We start from the raw sequence: 22,656 nt of genomic DNA, 5'->3' as shown, positions 1-22,656 counted from the left end.
GCGTAAGAGATAAACAGAGAGAATTTTTTGGTGTCCATATTCCTAATATTACTTCTAGTATTTTCCCCAATTAAATAGAAATGCTTGGACTTTTGCAACACATTCCTCTGAAGGCTACTTCTTCAAAATGACCTTTTGATCATGCTCTAAAGGCATATTACTCATATACAATGGAGAAGCTGATTTCTGGAAGATTTTATTAATAACAACACATGAAAGGGGAACAAAGTATTTTTCTTGGCTGCTGGCTATGTTTCCTGATTTAAGAAGTGGTTAAAACTATATATCAACATCTCCACAAATAAACCCTCCCATTCACTGAAACTACTTATAAGCAATATTTAGTCTGTAAATTAGGTCATACTTTGATATATCGACTCATTTAAAACTTAATTGTCTTCATTAAGGTAATCCACTAATCTCCTTCCGCTAGTTGTGTCTCCACTAAATAATTATTGCAGGACAATTTAAACCTAAGAGCGGAAACATTTTTATCCAAGTATGTTCTTCAAAAAATAATTTAAAGTAACATGAAGAGATAAAGAGAAACAACACAAGATGAAGGTAAACATGTAAATAAATGAGACGCTTCAAGTGACGGCAGGTTAGCGACATGCTTGATCAGCTCCACTTAAGGGAAATGATGTTACAGTAACTGTACTTTGACAGAAGGTGGCGTCAGGCGGCTGCCTTCAGAGAGCTGATAGAAAGAGTCAGACAGAGAGATGGAAAGAAAGGAGAGAGGTGTAAATAGTATGATTTGGTTTTCCAATCCTCTCCAGTCCCTCACACAGACAGCCCTGCCCTCATCCCTACTTTTTTTGTTTTTGCTGTGTTTCATTGTTCACCTCTCCAGATTTTAGTCAAACATTCTCCCGTGGTGTGACATAATTTCGCTGGCAGCCAGCCCTGCTTCACACGGCTCGGGAAAATGAGGTTTTTAGCTTTGTTGCTAGGAAATTAATCAGAGGAGAATTAAACATATCACCTCCCTGCTGACAAAATGCCACAATTCTGTGCCCCCTGCTACCAAACTCTTTTGTGTTGGTGTTTTAAGCATGTAATATTTGGAGATGCTTTCACACATCCAACGCAGTAGGATCACCAATTTAAAACATGTGCTGCCTTTTTTCAGTGAGCGATAAACCGTTTTGACATGCCAGTGAAACTGAATGAACGCTGGAAGGTTTCGCTTTTGTCCACTTAATGGAAGGGTTGCTCTTAGTGTTATTAATCACACCTGTCCTTCTCCTGCTGTGATAAATCTGAATGTCTGCTGTGAAAAACGTGCACTGTGTGCTGAGTCTGTGTACTGTGTAAGACGTCACATTGTTATTCTCAGCTCCTCGTATAATCAAAACTTTATTGATTCCTGCAGGGAAAAGTGTTGCTCAAGATTATGGAAGTTGTAAAATTATATTAGAAATACAATACTTTGAGGATACAAAAAGCACCCGGGGTACACAGTCCCTACGATATCTGCATGTTCAAATGGTGATCTGTGAAGGGTACCGTTTCTTTCCCCTTTATTTCTTTTCCATGTAACGCTAAATGTGACCACACTGAAATCTGGGAACACCTTTGTAGTTCTGTATTGGTAAATTTGAATAAAACTGAAAGACTGGCCTGTGGGTGTGTGTGCAGAAAGCTAACATGTTTGCAAGCTAAAGAACACAATCAGAAAGGACTTCCACTGGCGACCTCTCCAGGAGATACCCCACCTCTTGTCTCATGACCAGTGTTGGTCAAGTTACTTGAAAAAAGTAATCAGTAACTAATTACTGATTACTTTCCCAAAAAAGTAATCCCATTGCTTTACTGATTACTTATTTTCAAAAGTAATTAATTACTTAGTTACTTTTTAAAAACACAATTTACAACCTGAATAGGTGATAAAGTGATAGATCTTTCAGCCCAATTCTACTTTTTCTGCATAATCCATCATATAAAATGTAATCAAATGGAAACACTCTTTTTAAAACTTGTTTTATTAGTTTTAATCTTTTAACTTTATGCATCAAACAAAATTAAATTATATGCAACATTCTCTGACTGGAAGAAATTTGTTTAATATTTAAACCTATTTTCTGCACATTCCAGCACATAAAATATTTTTTTGTGTGTTTACACTCAGTCTTTCAAATAGATGCAAGTAAAACACAGCAGAAAATAAATAAAGTCAAAGACTAGCGGTCCTGTTGCTCTATTTTCACTTGTAAAGCAGGACTGAGGTAGGCGGAGGTTTACCCTGGTGTAGGTGTGCCGCAGTGGTCAGTGGAAGAATCCGCGAGTTTCTCTGTGAGTTTCCCATTACGTCGTAGCTACTCTGAGCTTGCTTGGAAGTTTAGGGGTTTTTTTCGCTGTAAAAATAAGTTTTCTTCCCACGCACAACGGACGCTAATATTTTTGTCACTTTTTATGGAATCAAACTCAAAGTAAGGTCAGTACTTCCACGCTTTAAACGCTGCACGCTCATACTCTCTCCCGCACTCGATATATTATCCACTGTTGATCTGCACACAGCTGTTGTCACGAACGTCGCACTCGCTTACGTCACTGTCATGAGACATTCTTGCAAAAAAAATCACGGTTTTAGTAACGCAGTAACGCAGCGTTCCTCTGGGAAAGTAACGGTAATCTAATTACCGTTTTTGCAATAGTAATCCCTTACTTTACTCGTTACTTGAAAAAAGTAATCGGATTACAGTAACGCTATGGTAATGCGTAAATATTTCTTTCAAAATAAGACACAACTAAGCGGTCCATGGCCTGGGGGTTGGGGACCGCTGCCCTAGACAGCAGAGTGAAAGGTTTTGGGTAGCTGGTTAACATTAGCATGTAGCTGATTAGCTTAAAACAAAGTATTGGCTACAGTAGGTTAGCACTGCTAAGCTAGCTAACATCGGTTAGCTCAAAGCAGTGCTGAATGGTAGAGCACCCAAATGAGCTGTTGGATTTTGAATATAGGAAAGGATGACGTCACTTCATGTCAGTGTTAGCTGCGGGGTTTACGCCTGTGAGCCCGAACTGTCTGAAAGCGCTTGTACACGCGTGATTCAAAGGAATTTCTTGTAGTCTTATCTATATGACATAAACAAATGGGCAGCTGTGAGCACAAAAGTTCACATTTCAGAAACTCACTAATTGACAACACTTTGCGTTGACACCATCGTTGAACAATGATTTGCCATCTCTAGTCTGCAGTTATGGAAGTCTAGACTTCCATAAAGACTCATAAAACAAATGAAAGGCAGAAAATTAAAATCATATATTTATCTGCTTGTAATATGTTGTTATTACTGCGAATTTGTGGTTGAAGTAATCCCTTCAGAATACAATAAAAATGGCATGTTTTTAATAACGTTTCAATTATGACTTGACCGCTAGCATGACCTCATTTAAATAATGCTTTCAATATACCCATCTACTCTATGACTGCATTCAAACAACGTAATTAAAATTTAAACTGATTATGGTCAATGGAGCGAATTAGAGGACCTCTTAAAAGCACTTAGACGTCCGGTCAAAAGTTCACACTCATCATGGGAATACACTTCTTAGTATAATATTGGACTTAATTGTATGAATGTTGTTTTTCTGAGGCTGACTGAGTAAACAGCATATATCTTTAAGATTAAAAATAAATAAATACTTTGAGGCTTTGTAAATTACTAAGCATATTGCAAGCTAATTAGTTCAAACACAAATAAAAGGACAGGTGATTAAGAGGTGTTGCCAGTTTTCTAAGGTCTAAAAAAGTCTCAAAGTGTCACAGAAACAATCAGGAAACCAGGTCCAACATCTTCAACCTGACGTTTGTAGCTGTTATCATGGACAAGAATGTGGCTTCTGGATCAAAGTTTTATGGTTTGTTGTGAGGAGTAAAGAGAAGACAGCCGAGCAAAGTACATGTAACACATTTTTTACACAAATTGACAATAAAAATATGAGACTGAGTATTGAGAGCGTCATCCAGCAAGACAACAAAACCGTACCAGTTTCCAGTCCTGTTGGAGGCCCTCGTCGCTGTAAAGGATGTAGTCAATACGGCGTCCGTTGCCCTTCAGCGGGATTTTCCTTCCCTTCTGACTGCTGGCGGGACACTGGCTCTTACTGGGAGGAAACACCAGGTACTCCTTCCTTCCCTCTTCGTTCTCCATAAGTCTGAAAACAACACACAACATACTGAAGTTTAGATGCTGTGTTGTATCCAAATGCATATAGTTAATTGGAATTCTGTCAGGACCACTATAACCAAAAAGATTATTATTTCAGTCTACAGTCATTTATATTTTGGGATATTGGCTCTGTTCTCCAACCTCTATAGACTTCTGTGTGCATACGTGGAAAGTGAAGAGAGTATTAACGAGACTCCAGAGCAGGCGCTGAAGATAAATATGTCAGACGCTGAATGATAACGAGCAGTTGGGGTGGAGATGGTTCGCAGGGTATCAGCTGAGCAACGATCAAGTGTGGGTTTGCACTCCCATCATCTAAATTTGCTGAGATTAGGGCTGATCTTGACCTCGTGGCCTGCCTGGTGATGTCATGACGATGCTTCATTGAAACACATGGTTTCCGAAGAAATTATAGTAATTACAGCAAATTGCAAACATGAGCACTGGGTCAGTGGTAATTTCAGAGCTTTAAATCTCAGATATGTTTTGGTACACATATATTATGGGTACAGTCGTAAGATTTGGGAGCAGAAGCTAGACCGCTGTGATTTATGATCGACATGCGAATATAAGGAGAGGTAATTCGATTTTTCAGGGGATGAGACTCACTTTTGTAAACTTTCCGGTGCACTGACATCTTCATCATAAAGGCCACTGGGATCCAGCAGAGTACCTGTTTAAAGACACATTACAATGCATTAAAGTGGAGACGTGCACAAGTAATTTCAGCCTGCATTTCTCTCCTTCCCTCCCCCTCGTTCTCCCTCAGCCTTGTAGTATCAGTCGATGGCTCGGTCTTTTAGCTAGCATCATCACATATTTTCATAATGGACTACTTAGCACATCCATTCATTCACACTGGTGTGTTTACATTAGCAAATACAATGCAGAAAATGACTTCTATTGTAACCGTTTTCAATTTGACTATGGGACAGCTGAGCAGTCTATCCAGTTTAGCTGCAGAGTTTTTAAACAAATGGATTGGATTCATATAGCGCTTTTCAAGGCACCCAAAGCGCTTTACAATTCCACTATTCATTCACTCTCACATTCACACACTGGTGGAGGCAGCTACAGTTGTAGCCACAGCTGCCCTGGGGCAGACTGACAGAAGCAAGGCTGCCATATCGCGCCATCGACCCCCCTAAGCCACGGTCGCTCAATGTGTGGATGAAAATGCTGTGTGAGCATCCCTTGATGGAGGTGCCTAATAGAGAAAAAAGGTAATTCTCACAGCCAGTCATTTTCATGTTTGATTTTTAGACACATTTTCATCCACACATTGAGCGACCGTGGCTTAGGGGGTTGGGAAGCGCATCTGTAACCAGAAAGTCGCCGGTTCGATCCCTTCGATCCTGGTCGTTGTGTCCTTGGGTCCTTGGGCAAGACACTTTACCCCAGTATACCTCTTAGAACAAAAGTCATCATATGACCGCATAAAGATCGGATGCTGCTTATTTTTGACTGTGAGGCCTTTCTGTCTTTTTGGTTAGTTTGAGGCATTAAATAATGTGGCTTAGACACAGAGACTACTTAGATACTTAGATTTAGGGAAAAATAAAATACAAACTTCCACAAGATTAAAACATTTTAAAAGGCAAACATCTAATATCTCCACTGTTCTTGGTTTCCATGGTTAAGTCCTTGACTACAGTTAACACACCAGCAGAGTGCTTCTGCTTGTGCTTATGGTCCAGGTCAGGTGTTAAATCCTATCAGACTAACCTGGTGAAAACTGTCAGTAAAAGAGCGCCCAGTGCATTGTAATAGAACACCTACATGTCCTGATTAAGCATCATTATGTGAGCAGGGAGTGAGAAAAGGTTCAGTTGGTTCTTTTCCATGTTTACTTTAAACGAGAATGAAAAATGATTTATGCAAAAACATTTTTTTGGAAAGCAGCGCAGAGCTTGCACTTTCTACCCTGATACTGAAGGTATGAAGTTAGCATGACCCACAGGTACATACACTGATGGAGGTCAGGTTTAGAAGAAAAAAAAGAGGAAAAATAGGATTACCTTTTACTTGCTGGCTGAGCTTTTTTTCCTTCTCTGAATTCATGAAGCGTCTCTTTCATGAAATGTGTCAGCAGGAGATTATCAGTGTGCATGATGATTTTATAAAGTGCACAATGCTCATATGATGGGTTTGCAGAGTCCAAGTTGGAGGGCAACAAAAGCTCTTAATGGAAGGTTAAAATGACACAATGAATTTAGATGTTTGTCTCAAATCATTAGACTAGAAAAAGTTTGGAGAGGTACTTAAATACTTTTTTCTACTCTGAGAACTCAAAGTGCTTCCTTACTACATTTTTCTATGACTAAGCAGGTTTAACCTAACAACCACACACTCATACTCTGATGGATGAGTTAAAGCACCAATCTTAAAATGACTAGACAGTCTGCTCTTGCTCCTGAGCTGCAGCCTTTGTTCATCTAATTTACCAATTTCAAATGTTATCAGATAATGGGAACCAGCTCAGAAGGTACCCGATAGGCAATTTGGCGGTTTGACCCCTGACTGCTACAGTCTGCGTGCCTAATATCCTTGGTGTCATGTTCCTGGGTCTGTTGACCCAGCGTTTTAAGTTTTAGTTTATTTGGATGTTGTTTATGTTTAAGTTCATTAGATTAGCGAAGTTCATTTGGTTATTAGACTCCTATTAGTTTCCCTCACCCTTTGTGTTTCATGCTGCGTGTCTTATGTTATCAAGTTTGTATTATCATGTCTGTCTTATGTTTCCTGTTTTATTTTGAAGGAGTCGTGTGTTCTTTGTTCATTGTATTTAGTTTCACTTCCCTTGTCCTGTCATTAGGCTCATGTCAGTCAGCTGTTCCTCCATGTGTTCCCACTTCCCCTAATCACCTCCTGTGTATTTAAGTCCTCTGTTTTCAGTGTGTCATTGTCAGGTCGTCTGTGGTCAACGCCATGTTTCCTATGCTATGCTATGCTATGCTATGCTATGCTATGCTATGCTATGCTATGCTATGCTATGCTATGCTATGCTTCCAAGTTTCTTGTCTAGGTTTTTCTTTTTGTTTGTTTAGATTTCCCAGTTTAGGTTTGTGTTCATTTTGCTTCAGTTTGCCCTTTGTTTGTACCTTTTTTACCAGCCATATTAAACGGCTCGCTTTTTGTTAACATTTCAAGTTCTGTTCCCTGTTCCTTGGAGTCTGCGTTTTGGGTCCTTTTGTCAACCCCTACAGTCTGCCCTCGCCAGACTGTGACACTTGGACAAGATACTGAACCCCAAGTTGCTCTTCTAGATAGAAAAGATCCAGGTTTAGAAAAAAGTACTGGTATGACTGGGTGTGAATAAAGCTTTGAGTGTTTAAGTAAAGAGGAAATGTGCTATCTAAGAACCAGTCCATTTACCATTCACTGAACAAAAGTTATCACTTCTCTATACATCATCAGCTGGCGCCAATTTCATGTTCATAAAATAATATCCTATTGTAGCTTTAGAAGAAGAATAGTCTCCTTTTATAATCATATCTTTGGTGGAGGGCAGTGTGGTTTGTCCCAGTCTTAAACTTTTAATGACAATTTTGTAGTTTAATAGACAGGACCAAAAATGCACGAGCTACAGGAGGGTCCATTAATAGATTTTATATTAATTTATTTTTGTTCACTAAGTCATTAAAACCATTGGTGATGACCCTGACCCAAGAACAAAATATATTATATAGTATATATATTAGTATATATATTATATATAGTTAGGGATGTGTACCGATTACAATGACTGAACAATTTTCAAAACAGTGGTTCCCAAACTTTTTTTGCTGGGCCCCCCTTTGTTTTACAGGGAAAATGTTTGCCCCCCCCCCGTGCACGCACGCACACACAAACACATTCTCCAACCACACACACCCATATTTTGCTCATTTGCGGTTTATTTCACACCTCAAATGTTTAGTAAACAATTAAGCAAATACAAGTAATCTGCAATAAATGACAGGTAGTAATAAAATAAACTACTAACTCTTTTACGCTACGTCCACACCTACACGGGTATTTTTGAAAACGCAGCTGTTTCGTCCACACGTAAACGGCGTTTCGAATCACCGAAAACTGAGATTTTTTTAAAACTCTTTTTTTGTGTTTACGTTTGGACGAGGAATACAGAGTTCGTCACGCAACGTCAAAGGTATGTGCCTTTTTTCACGTCAGGCAGTGCGCCACGTTATTGCTTACGTGAGAGGAATTGCAGAATGGCAGATAGAGACGAAATACTGTTACTGTTAATCTGACTATCTTCAGTTTTTACACGCTTACGCAGTTACTGTCCCTCTATTTAGAAAGGCAGAGGCTATTTACGTGTAGTTGTTTATTTTTCCTGTGTAATAATATTCAACATTTTCAAAAAAAATGCCTTTCTGTGCAAAATGGGTTTAAAAACATAAACAACTATGGGACAATGTTTGTACGTGATTTGAACCGAGGGAACAAATCGTGGCAGGATCAGCCTGATATTATTACAGAGCTAACATCTCCAAAATGTCAGTAGTTAGTCATTACAACAAGTGTTTGTGAACTAAAAATCAAGAATCTGGGATACTGTTTGCCCGTGATTTGAAAAGTCCAGCGCGTGCTCCTGACGAAGGAAAGACCAATCCTGCAGGGAGACCTACCTCAGCACTTGTGCAGGTGAAACCAAAGGGAAGATTTGCTTCACACTATTTTCTAGTCTTTGGCTTAGAATGAAGTTGGTTTGGAAACATATTCAGCTATGCTTCATCTCCTGCTTTGCATTTCTGTGGCCGCCCCATGCTAGCAGTGTCCAAGCGTTTTGTTCCCCCCCTTTCATACCGCGCCCCCCCTGCAATGGCTCTGCGTCCCCCCTAGGGGGCGGGCCCCACACTTTGGGAAGGTCTGTGTTAGTGGATTAATGTACTTCTGCTTGTGCTTCTCTTGTGCTTTTCTAGTCTTACTGACCTCTTAAAGGTTTATCTACCTGTGATCAATGAATTGACGTTCATCCTCCTGACAGGCGTGTCTCTGGGCACTGGGAGGACATTGGCGCAGCTGAAAATAAACAACCAGACTTCTTGCTAGTTGGTAAATCTCTGTTTTTCATTGTTTTGCCCTTTGTAGACTGAAACTTGTGAGCATGAATCGAATGATTTCAATTAGCTTACATAAAGATGAAAACAGCAAAACACCAGTATCTGATTCAAATCTGGCTCGTGAAAAATATTCATATACAACTGCACCAATGATTCATCTCCACTCTGTGTATTTCATTTGCAGTGACATACTGCAGAAACCATTTCTACTCACGCTTTATTGATGTAGTTTACACAGTCCTCCCCCTCACTATGTCAAATAACATCTAGCTTCCAGTATAGCTATTCTAAAGGGTCAGAAACCCTCTCCGCCTTTATAATCCTCAGACTACAATCTACTGTCATAAACCAGTGGAATAAAACAGCAAGAGAGAGAGAAGCACTCAGAGATGCTTTTGAGAATGAGGACTCAAGGCCGTGGGCTGGATAATGCGTTTAAAATGCTCCGCATGACGAGCGCAGCACTCTGAAGTTACTCCAGTCAATTCATGAGTGTTGGGAGCCCTTATGAAGAGTAGGCGTCTGATGCACGGACAGTGTTTTTCACAATTCTAAGAGCAGGTTTTAGATCAGTGAAAATAAAGATGGCGGGGTGTCCGGTGGGCATACTCCGCTACCCTGCTGCTGTTTTTAGCCAACCCATTCTCACTCGGTCAGAACCTGTAGGTGTCGCCCACTGGGTACGCTGTTAGCAGCTCGACAGAGTCGGTGGGAGTCCCTCGAAGTCAGAAATAACCACAGAGAGACTTCAAGAAAAAAAGTGCTGCTGATGTCATCAGTACCATGGTAACCAAGGATGCTGAGCACGGCCACTGTGTGGAGTCGGGTTGTTCGCCCTGTACTGGTGCAGAATCCAGGAGCTTCAACTCCCCATAAGAAATGCCAAAGCTAATGCAACCAAACCTGGCCAAGTCAAGCAAAACTTCCACATCTTTTGCTAATCAACTTAACTTCGCTCAAGGAAAGAAATGAAGAAGTCAGAAAGAGAGGACTGTGGTACTACATATGTATATCTGACAACACTTACACAACGAGGCTGTTGATGTGGATCCTCGAGATAAACAAGAAAACACATCGTATACGCCGCAGTCGCACCCTACCTCTGGAATAACCTCCCCCTAGCTATTCGTCTGCGTCTGATACAATTCAATCTTTTAAATCTCGATTAAAAACTTATTTGTTTAGCCTTGCTTTCCCCGCCTCCTAGAGCCCACATTTTTAGTGTACTGGAACTTATCTTTATCACTTTGTTAATGTTTATAATGTTTTAACCTTCAGCATTGTGTGTGGACTTCACTAGTGCCTACTATGCCTGGTGTATTATTGGTTAGTTATGTCACCCGCCTGTTAGTATATTTTATTTGTATTTTGTGCTTTATATTTGTATTTATTATTGCTCTTAACTCATTCTGTGAAGCACTTTGGCATACCTGTGGTTTTTTAAATGTGCTATATAAATAAAATTGTATTGTATTGTATTGTATGTACTAAGGCTGTATAAACATGGACTAAAATATAATTTCACTGCCAAGGCTGGATTAAAAACGGGAGGGTGCAACCAGTCTCAACAGTAAAATGAAACATAATCTTGCTAACCCTTCTGTCAACTCACATTTTCTTTTCCTGCTACAGAGATGATCCGCTTTAACTCTTGCTTTTATTATCATCATTCAAGTCAAATAAATTCATGAGACTATACTATACAGTGGTTTGGCAATACAGTCAACATCAAATTGAGCACACAGCCAATGCAAACAGTTAGATTACAGCCTTCGCTTCACTTTGGTTACTTTAATACAGCTCATAGCAGATTTTAACAAAATCCTGCCTGCCTGAGGCATTAAAAGGTCGCTGAAAGTTCAAAACAAATCAGTGTATTAGTGAGTTGTGACATTAGAGGCAAGCAGAACTGATAACTGAACAACTCTCTTAAGACTTTCACTGCGTAGTAAGATAAAGGTTAAGGAAACAAGGAAAGGAGACGTCAGCCTTTCTACTGGGTGTTTGACATAATGAAAGTCTGCATTTAAGCTAACCGTATGGCAACACCAATGGTAAGAGTTAAATGAATCTGCTTTTGTCTTCTGCGTTAGGCTCACCCCCACCTGGTGACCCAGATAGACTTAGATTTCATGGTATTTTTGCCCATTTGGCACAACCAAATGGAAATGCTTCTAAATACTACAGGGCCAAATTCGATGCATGTGGCTAAAACACCAACAAACCTTAACCCTAACCTTAAATTAGTTTCCAGACACCTGTCAAATGTAGGATTTTCTTACTCCTCCTCTTGGAAATCAACACTAAATGGCACCCCTGAAAGGGAAAAACACACTAATGTGTTAAGCATGAGCACGTGTTGGGCTGGGAGTGAGAATGTGTTGCTTCAGCTCGCTTGGGAAAGTACAGATATGCACCAGCTTCCCTGTTTTGAGTGGTTAACATGACCTCAGTTTTCTGGTCTCATAAATCCTCAAAACACCAACAAGCTGTGAAGGGAACAAAATAAATATTCGTTCACACCAGCTCTGGCCACAGCTCCAAAAATACATCGAAGACCACAGTGAGTACTTGCTGGCTTTGGCGGCTGTTTAATCTGCCCTCTAACATGAACTAAAACGCATCATGAAAAGAGACGTGACACTTATGAGTGGGGGAGATTTTTTTTTTTGCTGAAACTTCAGTCGTGTGAACACATTGCCACGCCTTTTTATGCCAAGTTGGTCTCATGCTTTTCCTTCTTTTCCACAAGATTTAAAAGAAGCATGAAATCCTGCCGTTTGCCATCAGAAGAGTCAGGAAATTACTGCACACTCTGTCAGTGCAACATCTGACAATATCTGGCAGCTTCAGCTCTCTAGCTGTGATTTTTGGCTCACTATTGTATCCATTCAGGTCTAATCTTCTTTGGATAAGCTTTATGAAATGGGATAATCTTCCTTCCCTTTCTTTCACTGATTCATTGATCAGTTTTTTCTTTCCCCTCCAACCCCCCTACGTCTAATAACAGCGAAACAGGCAGTGCCAATCTGTTTCCCCGGCTCGCAATGGAAAATATGCCTGTCCAAATAAATAAGCCCGTCTCTAAACGAGCCCTTTCACTCGGTCCTGCCCACACTGTCCCTGAAATACCGCTGGCCTAAAAAAACGCTCCATATCCAGACCAAAACCCTCCAGTCTTCTGCGTCACTAATGCCCATGTATCAGCCTGCTGTACTGGGTGCATTCTGACTTAGCCAGCCTGAGCCAGATTAATGCCTGCTGCACTCTGCAGGCACCGCATGGATCCTTGGTGCACGCAGCAACACCTGCATTTTACAGTCAGACTGTAACCGAAGCCGGCGGTGTACACATTACTACAGTGCGTATGACGCAACCCTAGAGGAAGATGTGCGTGGGCATGTGTTGGGTTGTGTGTTGTTACCCAGAGCCCATGGTTTGTCCTCCCCTGGCCCCAGGCGACATGGGTCCTTATATTGAGTAAAAAGTGCGTGCTGCTGCTCCAGCTTGTCCTCTGGAAAAATACAAGTGTGCACACATACACAGTGGAAGGTTACACACACAGTCAGGAAAGCCAGTTTTACTCCAAACACGGCAGAAAAGTCACACATTACTGATTCTTCTTTAGGAGGTCGTAGTTGCTAAGCTGCTAGCATGCTGTGCAGGGCAAAACACGAGTTAAGTATAATAAAATAAATCAGTTTCATTATTATTTATTCATTCATTTCTACACATTCTCTTTAGAGACCTTTTCCCCTGCCCGAGCCTGCTTGTGTGGACTCTTTCTGTTAAAAAGGGAGTTCTTCCTCCCCACCGTTGCCAAGGACTTGACCTTTAGTGCTTTCTATTTCTGATACCAACTGCAGCTGGTTTAGTTGTCATGCTTGTGTTTGTGAGATAGCTCTTTTGTATGAACGATTTTTATTATTGTGGTCTTGCATTTATCTCATTTAATGCAAAAATTTAATGTGGCGAATAGTTGGTCTTATATAGTTATTAATTAGCTACTAAAAATCAATTGTTCAAAGATATTCCATTCTTTGATTTTTCATACCTTTTCTCCCACTCTATTCTTCTTTTTAATCCACTGTGTTGCTTTTTATTGCTAAGTCTGCTTTACAACACAAGCACTTTTTCGCACGGGGATTTAAGGGATAAAGAGACAGCAATGCTTCTTTCTGTCTTTTGTGTTGGTGCTGTTGATGGTGGTTATATAAATAACACCCGTGCAGAGCTCTGGTTAAAGCTGTGGGTATACAGGAGGCCTTCAGGTACAGTACTGAGCTGCTATTCAGTCTTACTTAGAAGCATTCAGAGCTTAATTCACATTTTATTTTTGATGTACAATTGCAGTGTGAAGTACAAAGATCTGCGAGCTGAGCCATGAGCTTTACTGACACACTGTCAGAGGCTACGTTCACACTGCAGGTCTTGATGCTCAATTCCGATTTTTTGATCAAATCCGATTTTTTTTGTCTGCTCGTTCACACTACAAATAAAATGCGACAGCAAACGCGCTCTAGTGTGAACGCTCAAAGCGCCCGCATGCGCAAAAGAAGACGTCACACACAACGCGCTCTGTTTAGACCCAGAGCAACAGTATTGTTGGACTGATGGCCCTTAATATAAAGACTTCGGACTTTACGTTTCCCAATTTTTTCTTATATTATTTTGTTATTTACATAATAATGTAAATAACCTAATAATGATCCTTATTGCTGTTTTAGAGGAGCGCTGCTTCAAAGGATAGTTGCAGATTTCTGTCAGAATCTGCAGATTATACAGAACAAATAAAATGTTCACGTTTCTCCAACGTTGTCTTCCCAACAGTTTCACTGACATCTACACCGGATGGCCAGGAAGCGTTCACGATGTCTTCTCCGGCGCTGATAATTGGCGTCTGTCTTGTGTCAGTGATGTAAAAGACGGATTTAATGCGACTTGACCGTTCAAACAGCAGTCGCTTTCTGAAACATCAGATATGTATCGGATTCAGTACCACATACGAAAGTGACCCAGATCGGATTTGAAAATATCGGATTTGCGCCGTTCACACTGTCACACCATGGACTTGTCACACGGATTTGATGCGCTTTCACCTGCAGTGTGAACGTAGCCTTAGAGGTTCACTGTTTCAAGGCTGTTTTGATTAATTATAACAAGCATCGTGGTCACATTCAATGCCTCATTATGGAAAGCTTTCAAAGAAGAATTTAACAATATGACTAATAAGAACAATCAACTTAACTTATTAAAATGTTCATTGTCTATTTGACAGCAGGAGTCTATCGAGTTAGTACATTAGTCAGTTAAACAATGGGTTTTTTTTGGAATTAAAAATTGCAGCTTTGTTCTTTAAGCACTATTATTACAAAACTAAAGCTGCAGTTTTGGGTAATTAGTCAAACCTCAGATTGTTTATAACTGAATCATAAGGTCAAATGCATTTTAAAACACAAAGTGGATGATTTTCAGAATTTTCCGAGTGCTAAATGGGAGACTCGATGTTAACAGCAAGTTAGAGAACACGTCTACATCAGTGCATATCCAAAATTCAACCCCACTGTACAGCTTTTCTCCCATCCCAGCTACCCCTGTGTTGATCCTGGCACTATCAATTTAGACATACCCGAAGAGCAGTTGTCAAAGTTGAGGTCTCCCAGGATGACGTCGAAGGCCACCAGGTCTTCCAGCACCTTCTCTCCTTCCAGTGGTATGGATGATGACTGGCGAAACTCAGCCCCCCACTGAAGCAACCGGTCCAGCTGCTCACACCGTACTGATGCATCACCTGAGATAATGCAATGAAACGAGTAGCAGATTATTACTGAAAATCACTAAAATATACAGAAATGGGTGTAATCACAGCATAACCTCACAGATTAATTCAGCATTAGTACTGTGGGTTCGAACCTGTGAACATTTGCATCGTGTAGTTTACAACGTAATATGACACCAAAGAATGAGCTACAAATTGGTAAGCTAATGAAGTTGTAAAAGGTTATCTTAAACCTATATCTTAATTTGGGCCCTCTGGTGATTGCCTTCCACTATTTACATTGCTTCAGCCTGTCTGCAGTTTCTTGTGCCTCTGCAAGCCGCTCTGTAACCCACCACCACCCCAGCTCTTCCATTTCATGTCGTTTCTGACTTAATCTGTGCTCTGTGAGAAGGTCTTGCTTTTTGCCATCTGTCACCCGCTGTCTAATACTGTAACTACAGAGCGATTATTACAATCCTGCTTAAAAAAAAAGCCCGCCTAACCCTTTAAGTAACTTCTGGTGCTGTTTTGCTTTGGCAGCATTTGTGTCTGTCCGCTGCTGCCAGTACATCTGATAAATTGGCGTTAGTTATGGATCGGAGGGAGGAGGTGAATAGAGGGAGGTGGTGGGTGAAAGCATGCGATAGAAATATCAGCTGAATAGTGGAGAGTGCGAGAAACAAAGAGGTGTCAAGATATTGGTGGGTGAGTAGGTGGCTTTGGCTTTGATTACTCTCAGCTCAAGTACATGTGAAATGCTATTTCTTTTCTTTTTGTGTGACTGCATCTCTTAGAGATGGATGGATCTGGGAGGGGGGACGTGGGGGAGCGTTTGCCTGTGTGTGTGCATGAAGACTAAATGTTTCTTCAGATCAAAATAATATAATGATTTGTACACTTTTATCAGAAAAAAGGAACAATCAGGTAAACGGTTTCACTCTGAATACATACACAGAGAAATTAGCAGGAACTAGTGGATGTCCACTAGCAAACAATCATCAGGTTTGAGGTGATGCAACAAACAAATCCTTTGATGCGTAGACAAAGTTTAACCTTTTAAAATCCACCAGGCGACTCAAAAAGAGTAATGTTTGAGTTTGGCTAATGTTAAGAAATGTGCTTTTTTAGCATGTGTCTAAAACCAAACCAAACTTTTCCCTCTCATAACAAGATGAGTGCAGACCTGGTGCATATAGAGATGTTTCACCCAGGTGAGTAATGCAGCCGTTTATGCAGGATGGACCACCCTCCTTAGTTTCCAGGCACCGTCAGAGCTTTAAAATGTGGTCTTTGTGAAGTTTACGAGCAGGAAGTAATGATGGTAAATACCAGCGGGGAATTTGGAACTTCAACTGAGCTGTACCTCAGGATAGTTCAGAGTAATTGAATCTCTGTTAATTTGCAAAGAGATTAGTTTTGTTCTGAGTTGGGAAACTAACAACACGACTATATTTGAGCCTCTCAAAGGGGTTTTATTTTAGGCAGGTGGTCCAGGTCTCTGTAGCCACCTCAGTTCCAGCTACTCCTTTCATACATTTTTATTGATTCTTTACAGAAATATGGTTGAAATAGATATTTTTGTTTAACGGTTAAAAATATAAATGTTAGGGGTAAATGAAAAAGATATCGTTATTATCAGTTTTACATATCCATATGCTCTATGGCAGCGGTCCCCAACCTTTTTTGCGCCACGGACCGGTTTATGCCCGACAATATTTTCACGGACCGGCCTTTAAGGTGTCGCGGATAAATACAACAAAATAAAACTAGTACCGGTACCGAAAAAAATAAGATTTATTCATAACACACGTGAAAAGACCCAGGAAAACCGAGTAAACGATAAAAACGATAACAAAATAACGCTGAAACCCGATAAAAATCCTGAAAACTATACATTTCACACCTGAGCCTCAACTCTCGCGGCCCAGTACCAAACGACTCACGGACCGGTACCGGTCCGAGGCCCGGGGGTTGGGGACCGCTGCTCTATGGATGATCTGATATTGTCGTGTTGGTGTTGTTCCCAGATCATCATGAAAATGTTGTTCCAGGTTCAACATTGCAAGTGACCAATCACATTATTGTGACGTTATTCTTTTGCGCACCAACCCATTCGTGCATTTATGAAATTCCAATGTTGCAAGGACAATATCAATTCTGCTTAGCGTTTATTAAAGGGTTAGGAAGTGTGGACTGAGCCTGTCTCCAGCCGGAAACAGGAAAGGCACTGTCCATCCCCCCAACGGGTCGCCCCGTCCGATCCCGGAAAAGGTTCTGGGAAGTGCTCTTCCCCCTGCGGACCGTAGTCCAGGGTTAGGGTCAGGGTTAGGGTCCGTTGATCGGCGGACAAAGGCGGTTTCTCGCAGCTTAAGTACAGATTTTTGTTTTACGCCGGTTTTTCCCGAAGTCGCAAAAGTATGACATCACAACATTCTGATTGGTCACTTGCAATGTTGATCCTGGAACAACCTTTAGTATGATGATCTGGGAACAACACCAACACGAGGATATCAGATCGTGCGCTGCTCTATGGTGCTGTGCACTGTGCAAAGATACAGTCTTTGTCCAGCGCAATCAGTGTTTTACCAAAAATATTAATGCTGAGATCAAATTCTTTTTATCGTTGAAATGGAAACACAGGACTAAAACAGGACAGAGATGTCCAAGTAAAAATTGAGTACATGCATATGCATCTCGACTGCTTGTGACACCGGCTGTGATGCAGCAATATTAGAGCAGAAAACAAATCCGTGAATTGAGGTCTCAACAGTTTGGCTGCTGGCTGCAATTCTTCTTTCAACAACAGCCTAAATGAGGCTGTATAAAACATTAAAGCTTATTTTTTCTGGGTGTGAGTGAAGTAGCAACAGCAATAGACAACTGGTGCCTTTTGTGGTCGTCACTTTACTTCATAAAGTTCATAAAGTGATTATATATATGTCCCTCACAGCAAGAAGGTTTGGGTTACTTAGTACTTTGGGTATTCTGGTTTCATCTCATAGTCCAAGCACATGCATGTTGAGGTAACCGTGTTTGTTTGCTCTGTAACAGATTGGTAACGTGTCCATTGGCTGTTGGCCTAGGACCTCCATCCTCACCACGCTGGCAACAAGTCAAAGAGGAACAAAAATAAGAGCACATTGAACTGAACTGCACTGAAATGGAACAAAGCCAAGAGATGAGGTAGCCACTGCATTACTGAGTTCAGTATATACTGTATATTATATGCTGACGGTCCCGCTGCATCGTGAATTGAGCACTCAGCCGGGAAAGATTTCTCATATAGTTCTCAGAGAATCAGGTCTCTGCACTCCTCCCCTGTTTCTTCCTCTCTGTTCTCCCTGACTTACCCCACCAGCCCAACCCCCTTAACCTCCAAAGGCTTTGTGTTTGATGTATCTTTAGAAACAGCCCTGCCACTGCTATATTTAGGTCTGAGAGAAGCGCAGGAGAAGCCCAGAATAGCAGGCGAAAAGAGGTGGGGAGGGTATGTCTATGGTAAAAAATGAGGGTGACATCGACCAGGGGCTTTAAATAGGGCTGTGACGCCTTAAACAGCTTGAGGCAGTCACCATGGGAACAGCAGGAGGAGGCATGCTCGGGTTGCGATGTGCCCATTTATCTAAGTATCTGGACAGAGAAGCGTGCACACACACACACACACACACACACACACACACACACGCACACACACAAAACTGTCTTTGCAGGTCTTCTAGAGAAAGACAATCACATTGGGACCTGACATGTTTTCCATCCTGCTTAAGAAACAACCCTTCAAAAAAGGCATCATGTGATCCTTACTAGTACACTCATGTGTGCATGTGCAGAGACAGAAATGACAAAAGACAGAAGGAGAGAGTTGTAGAACATATAAGCCTACCTTCTATGGCGTGGAGATGCGTACATGTGACGTATCCCACCACCCTCTGCTCTTGGTGTGAGGTGCCCACGTGAACCTGTTGGGGAGGGGGGCGGGACCAGAGACAAACATGTCACTCCACCGTGTTCAAACAGGCAGCATCAAAGCCCATTTAACGAGTGTGTTTGTGTATGAGAAACAAGCCAGGTAACAACCGCAGCAATTAGATCATACAAGGCAAGGTGCAACTTTATTGATCCCTGTGGGAAAACGGAGTCATTACGCTGTAATTCGATCACTGCACTTAGGATGTGCAACATGACAGCAGTGGGGCAGAGAGCCCATGAAAACCTAAGGAAGGCATCATTGTGTAATGTCATCATGAAATATTGGTGCATTTCATGGATATAACAGAAATGTGAGATAATAATTCATTGATTATAAGATCTGCAAGCCTAATAAAACAGTATGTAACAGTTGCATGATGGAATAATGATGCAAGAACCGCAGTTACGATCAGATCTCTCTTATTTGGCATGTAGTGCACCACTGCCGTTTCAATCATTCAGAAAAGAAGAAGAACGGCTGCCTCTTACCAGGGAGGCAGTCACCTAATCTAACGTCAAGGCAATTTTTCAGAAACTATATGATGTGACATCTCTCAAAAAATGTTGCCATTATAATGTTTTTAATACAGCTTCTCCGTTTGGATGATTAAAAACAAGAATAATAACCTCAAGAGTATATATATATATATATATATATATATATATATATATATATATATATATATATATATATATATATATATGGATCTACTTTTGATACTTTTGAAACACATTTTGTAGTTTCTGAAAATGCATATTTAGCAAACCCAGCCCTAACCTTAACCCTAAACACATGTCTGGTTCCCTAGTGGATGTTAAAAGGTTAGCTGATAATCAATGGTGCTAATGATTAGTGCTTGAGCACACCCTTCTGGTTATTCATGGTTATATCAGACAGTTTCTAAGAGAAAGACATGACGCTCACATAAACCTCAGCAGAGGTCTATGAAACAGTTCTGTAATGGAAAAGATTGTTGCTGTTCCACCTGGACTCAAAGAGCCAAAGATGCCGTTGCTGTGATATCTGACACAGTTTCACCTGTGTGGTGTTTGAAGCAAGTAGATGTTATTCATTTTATTTCCAGTTATGTAGGCGATCCATTACATTACATAACCCAAAATGGCTTTTTCATAGTTGTTTTTCAGATGAGCCAGAAGCCACATTGAGGTTGGCACGCCACATTGAGTCATTAATGAAGCTGTTACATAAAAGAAACAAATTTGTATGTTCAATAAGAAGCTCTGCAATCACTCATCGGCCTGCTTTGCTGTGTGTTTAGTCTTCCAGTCTGTTCTTTACATCACTTCCTCTTTTCCACGCTGTCAAACTCAATACTGACATCATTACTCAAGTCCAATCATTTTCTTGCCTGTGTTCTGTGAGCCAATCAGCCTCTGATGTGCTTTAATGTGAGCGCTCTCTCCTCATTCTGCCTTTCAGACTCTAATTCTCCGCCCCATCTCTGCCTCATCCTGGTCCCATTCAAGCTCCACCTTCATCATCATCACCAACATCAGCACCTAGACTCAGGGGGTCCTGTCCTCATTCCTATCACTGCTGGGATAGGAATTAGACTCCACTGTGCTATGATGGTTCTTTAAAGTTTTACCTCCTAACAGCTTATCAGCTGAATTCTGCATCCCAATAAATCATTTTCCAAATTACCTCTCCTTATTCAATTACGAACATCTGTAGTAATATGTAACCAGCAGTTTAACTAATAAGCCAACTTTGCTTTACTTGACAACCATCCCAATGTTTGTAAAAGGATTTCATTTGAAAAAAATCATCATTCCTTTCATAAAGATTAGCGAGTAATTTTATTGCCTAAACTTACCCAAAGAGTGAATGAAAATTAAATTTAAAAGTGGTGCCACACCTGTGGACTTCATGATGGATGAGCAGAGGATGGAGGATATAACAGTTTAGAGCCAGGACTTGTTGCTTATGAGTGTGAAGCAAATGATACGTAGATGCAGTGTTGGGGAGTAATGGAATACATGTACCGCCGTTACGTATTTAAAATACAAAATATGAGTAACTGTATTCCGTTACAGTTACCGTTTAAAAAGGTGGTATTTAGAATACAGTTACTTTGTTGAAATAAATGGATTACATGGCGGTACTTCCCTGTTTCATATTGTGGCGGGTCAGGCCTGTTTGGGTTTTGTTTGACAGCTACGTTCTGTTGTTCCAGGTGGCAGCGTTATGGTTGCCATGGTTACAGGGTGACGCTCTCTCTCTGCGTGTTTCCTGGGTGAGAGAGCGCCTGTTATTGTTGTTGTGCTAAGCTAATAGGCAGAATGCTACAGGTATAGCTCTAAAGAATGTAGCATCATAGGCAGTGTAGTCCGTGCTGCAGGGAGAATGGACTGCCATACCCGTTATGTGTCTGTGAGCGAGGGAGGGAGGAAAAGGAAAAGTACGAGCTGTCATCGAGCAGAAACGGGAGCTGGAAGCATGTAAATATAATAATAACCACTGCAGCCAAGAAGAGAGCCTGACGAGCCCAGTTGTAAGTAAGCTATTAAGACTCGACTGTACACCGTGTTCGTGTTTTCCTCTGAAACAATAAGTTCCTTTGGAGCAGCCGTTCAACGCCTCTCTCTGTCTCTCGCTAGCAAACTTGACCCAGACAACAAAGTAAAGCTAGTTTTCAGCTACGACCCCGACACAGAACCCACCGTATTAGCCAGAGGTCACTTTACTACGGTTCGGAGCCGCGGACCTTCAGTAACAGTAATAAATCACAGCAATAGTACATTCATGTAGTTGTAAACAGCATGATAATATATTAAGTAATCCAAAGTATTCAGAATATGTTACTCTCATTGAGTAACGTAACGGAATACGTTACAGAATACATTTTGGGGCATGTATTCTGTAATCTGTAATGGAATACATTTTAAAAGTAACCTTCCCAACACTGCGTATATGTAGCAAATACAAACTCATATTATAATTGTGTACGTGACTAAAAACTAACTGGACTGCAAAGTGAGCCTGTTTTAAAGCGCTCCTCTTTCCGTGCAGAGGTTATGCTCTGATAGCTGATCTAATTGCAGGCTTCTGCAGTTGGAGCTTTAGCAGGTATTTCTCTGCAGCTGACTGATGTTGCTAAAAAAAGCTGAGACTCGATGAGCATTGCTTGAAACCTGCTGTCTACTATGAGTCTTGTTGGCTCGACTACATCCGGATCCACTATTTATCTCTTGTGTTCAGTTTCAGACTTAGAGTGGTGCAAACATGAGTGGGTTGGGTCATAAATATACTGTAGGTTCAACTGACACAGCGTTAGAAAAACCTACGAAAAGAAATATGCTTTTAAGGAACCGTGGAGCCTTACGTCCTAAATTTAATCTAAAGTTCTGATTCATTTAGCAGCCAAACAACATGTGGCATTCGGTCTACAATGGAAATGAATCATTGTTTGGAAAGTTCTTTACAACACTGTTGCAGACGCTGCCACAAATGTGTTGCACTTGTTGGATGCTTTGTTTTCATCCTTCTGTTCAGTTCATCTTGGAATACAATTGAAGCCTGAAGACTGTGTGGCTATCTACCATAACCTTCTCCAGTCATTTGCTCCCTTTTTGCTAACGTTTTGATATCCCTATAGACTGCTACATCTGTACAGTGTTTTCCTAGTAGTGGACCATAGATTGCAGTTACTGTAGT

At 40.9% G+C, this 22,656-nt stretch overlaps 1 protein-coding gene and 1 long non-coding RNA gene across 3 annotated transcripts in view; one reads left to right on the top strand and one right to left on the bottom strand.

Moving 5' to 3' along the window:
- LOC146513543 (uncharacterized) overlaps nucleotides 1-22,656 on the top strand; it is a 543,433-nt gene that overhangs the window by 329,099 nt on the left and 191,678 nt on the right. The window lies entirely within an intron of this gene.
- The window catches only part of smpd3 (sphingomyelin phosphodiesterase 3), a 111,712-nt gene that overhangs the window by 8,036 nt on the left and 81,020 nt on the right, over nucleotides 1-22,656 (bottom strand). For both annotated transcript variants that reach the window (XM_085166809.1, XM_085166810.1), the window contains 5 exons: nucleotides 18,892-18,967; nucleotides 14,877-15,038; nucleotides 12,672-12,761; nucleotides 4,788-4,851; nucleotides 3,996-4,164 (listed from right to left, as the gene is read on the bottom strand). In XM_085166809.1, the coding sequence (XP_085022935.1) occupies nucleotides 3,996-4,164; nucleotides 4,788-4,851; nucleotides 12,672-12,761; nucleotides 14,877-15,038; nucleotides 18,892-18,967 (561 nt within the window). The remainder of the gene's footprint in view (nucleotides 1-3,995; nucleotides 4,165-4,787; nucleotides 4,852-12,671; nucleotides 12,762-14,876; nucleotides 15,039-18,891; nucleotides 18,968-22,656) is intronic.

Source organism: Neolamprologus multifasciatus, chromosome 7 (assembly GCF_963576455.1).
Source record: "Neolamprologus multifasciatus chromosome 7, fNeoMul1.2, whole genome shotgun sequence".
Classification (NCBI taxonomy): Eukaryota; Metazoa; Chordata; class Actinopteri; order Cichliformes; family Cichlidae; genus Neolamprologus; species Neolamprologus multifasciatus.
Note: the sequence above shows the minus strand (reverse complement) of the source record. Positions and strands in the feature narration are given on the sequence as shown.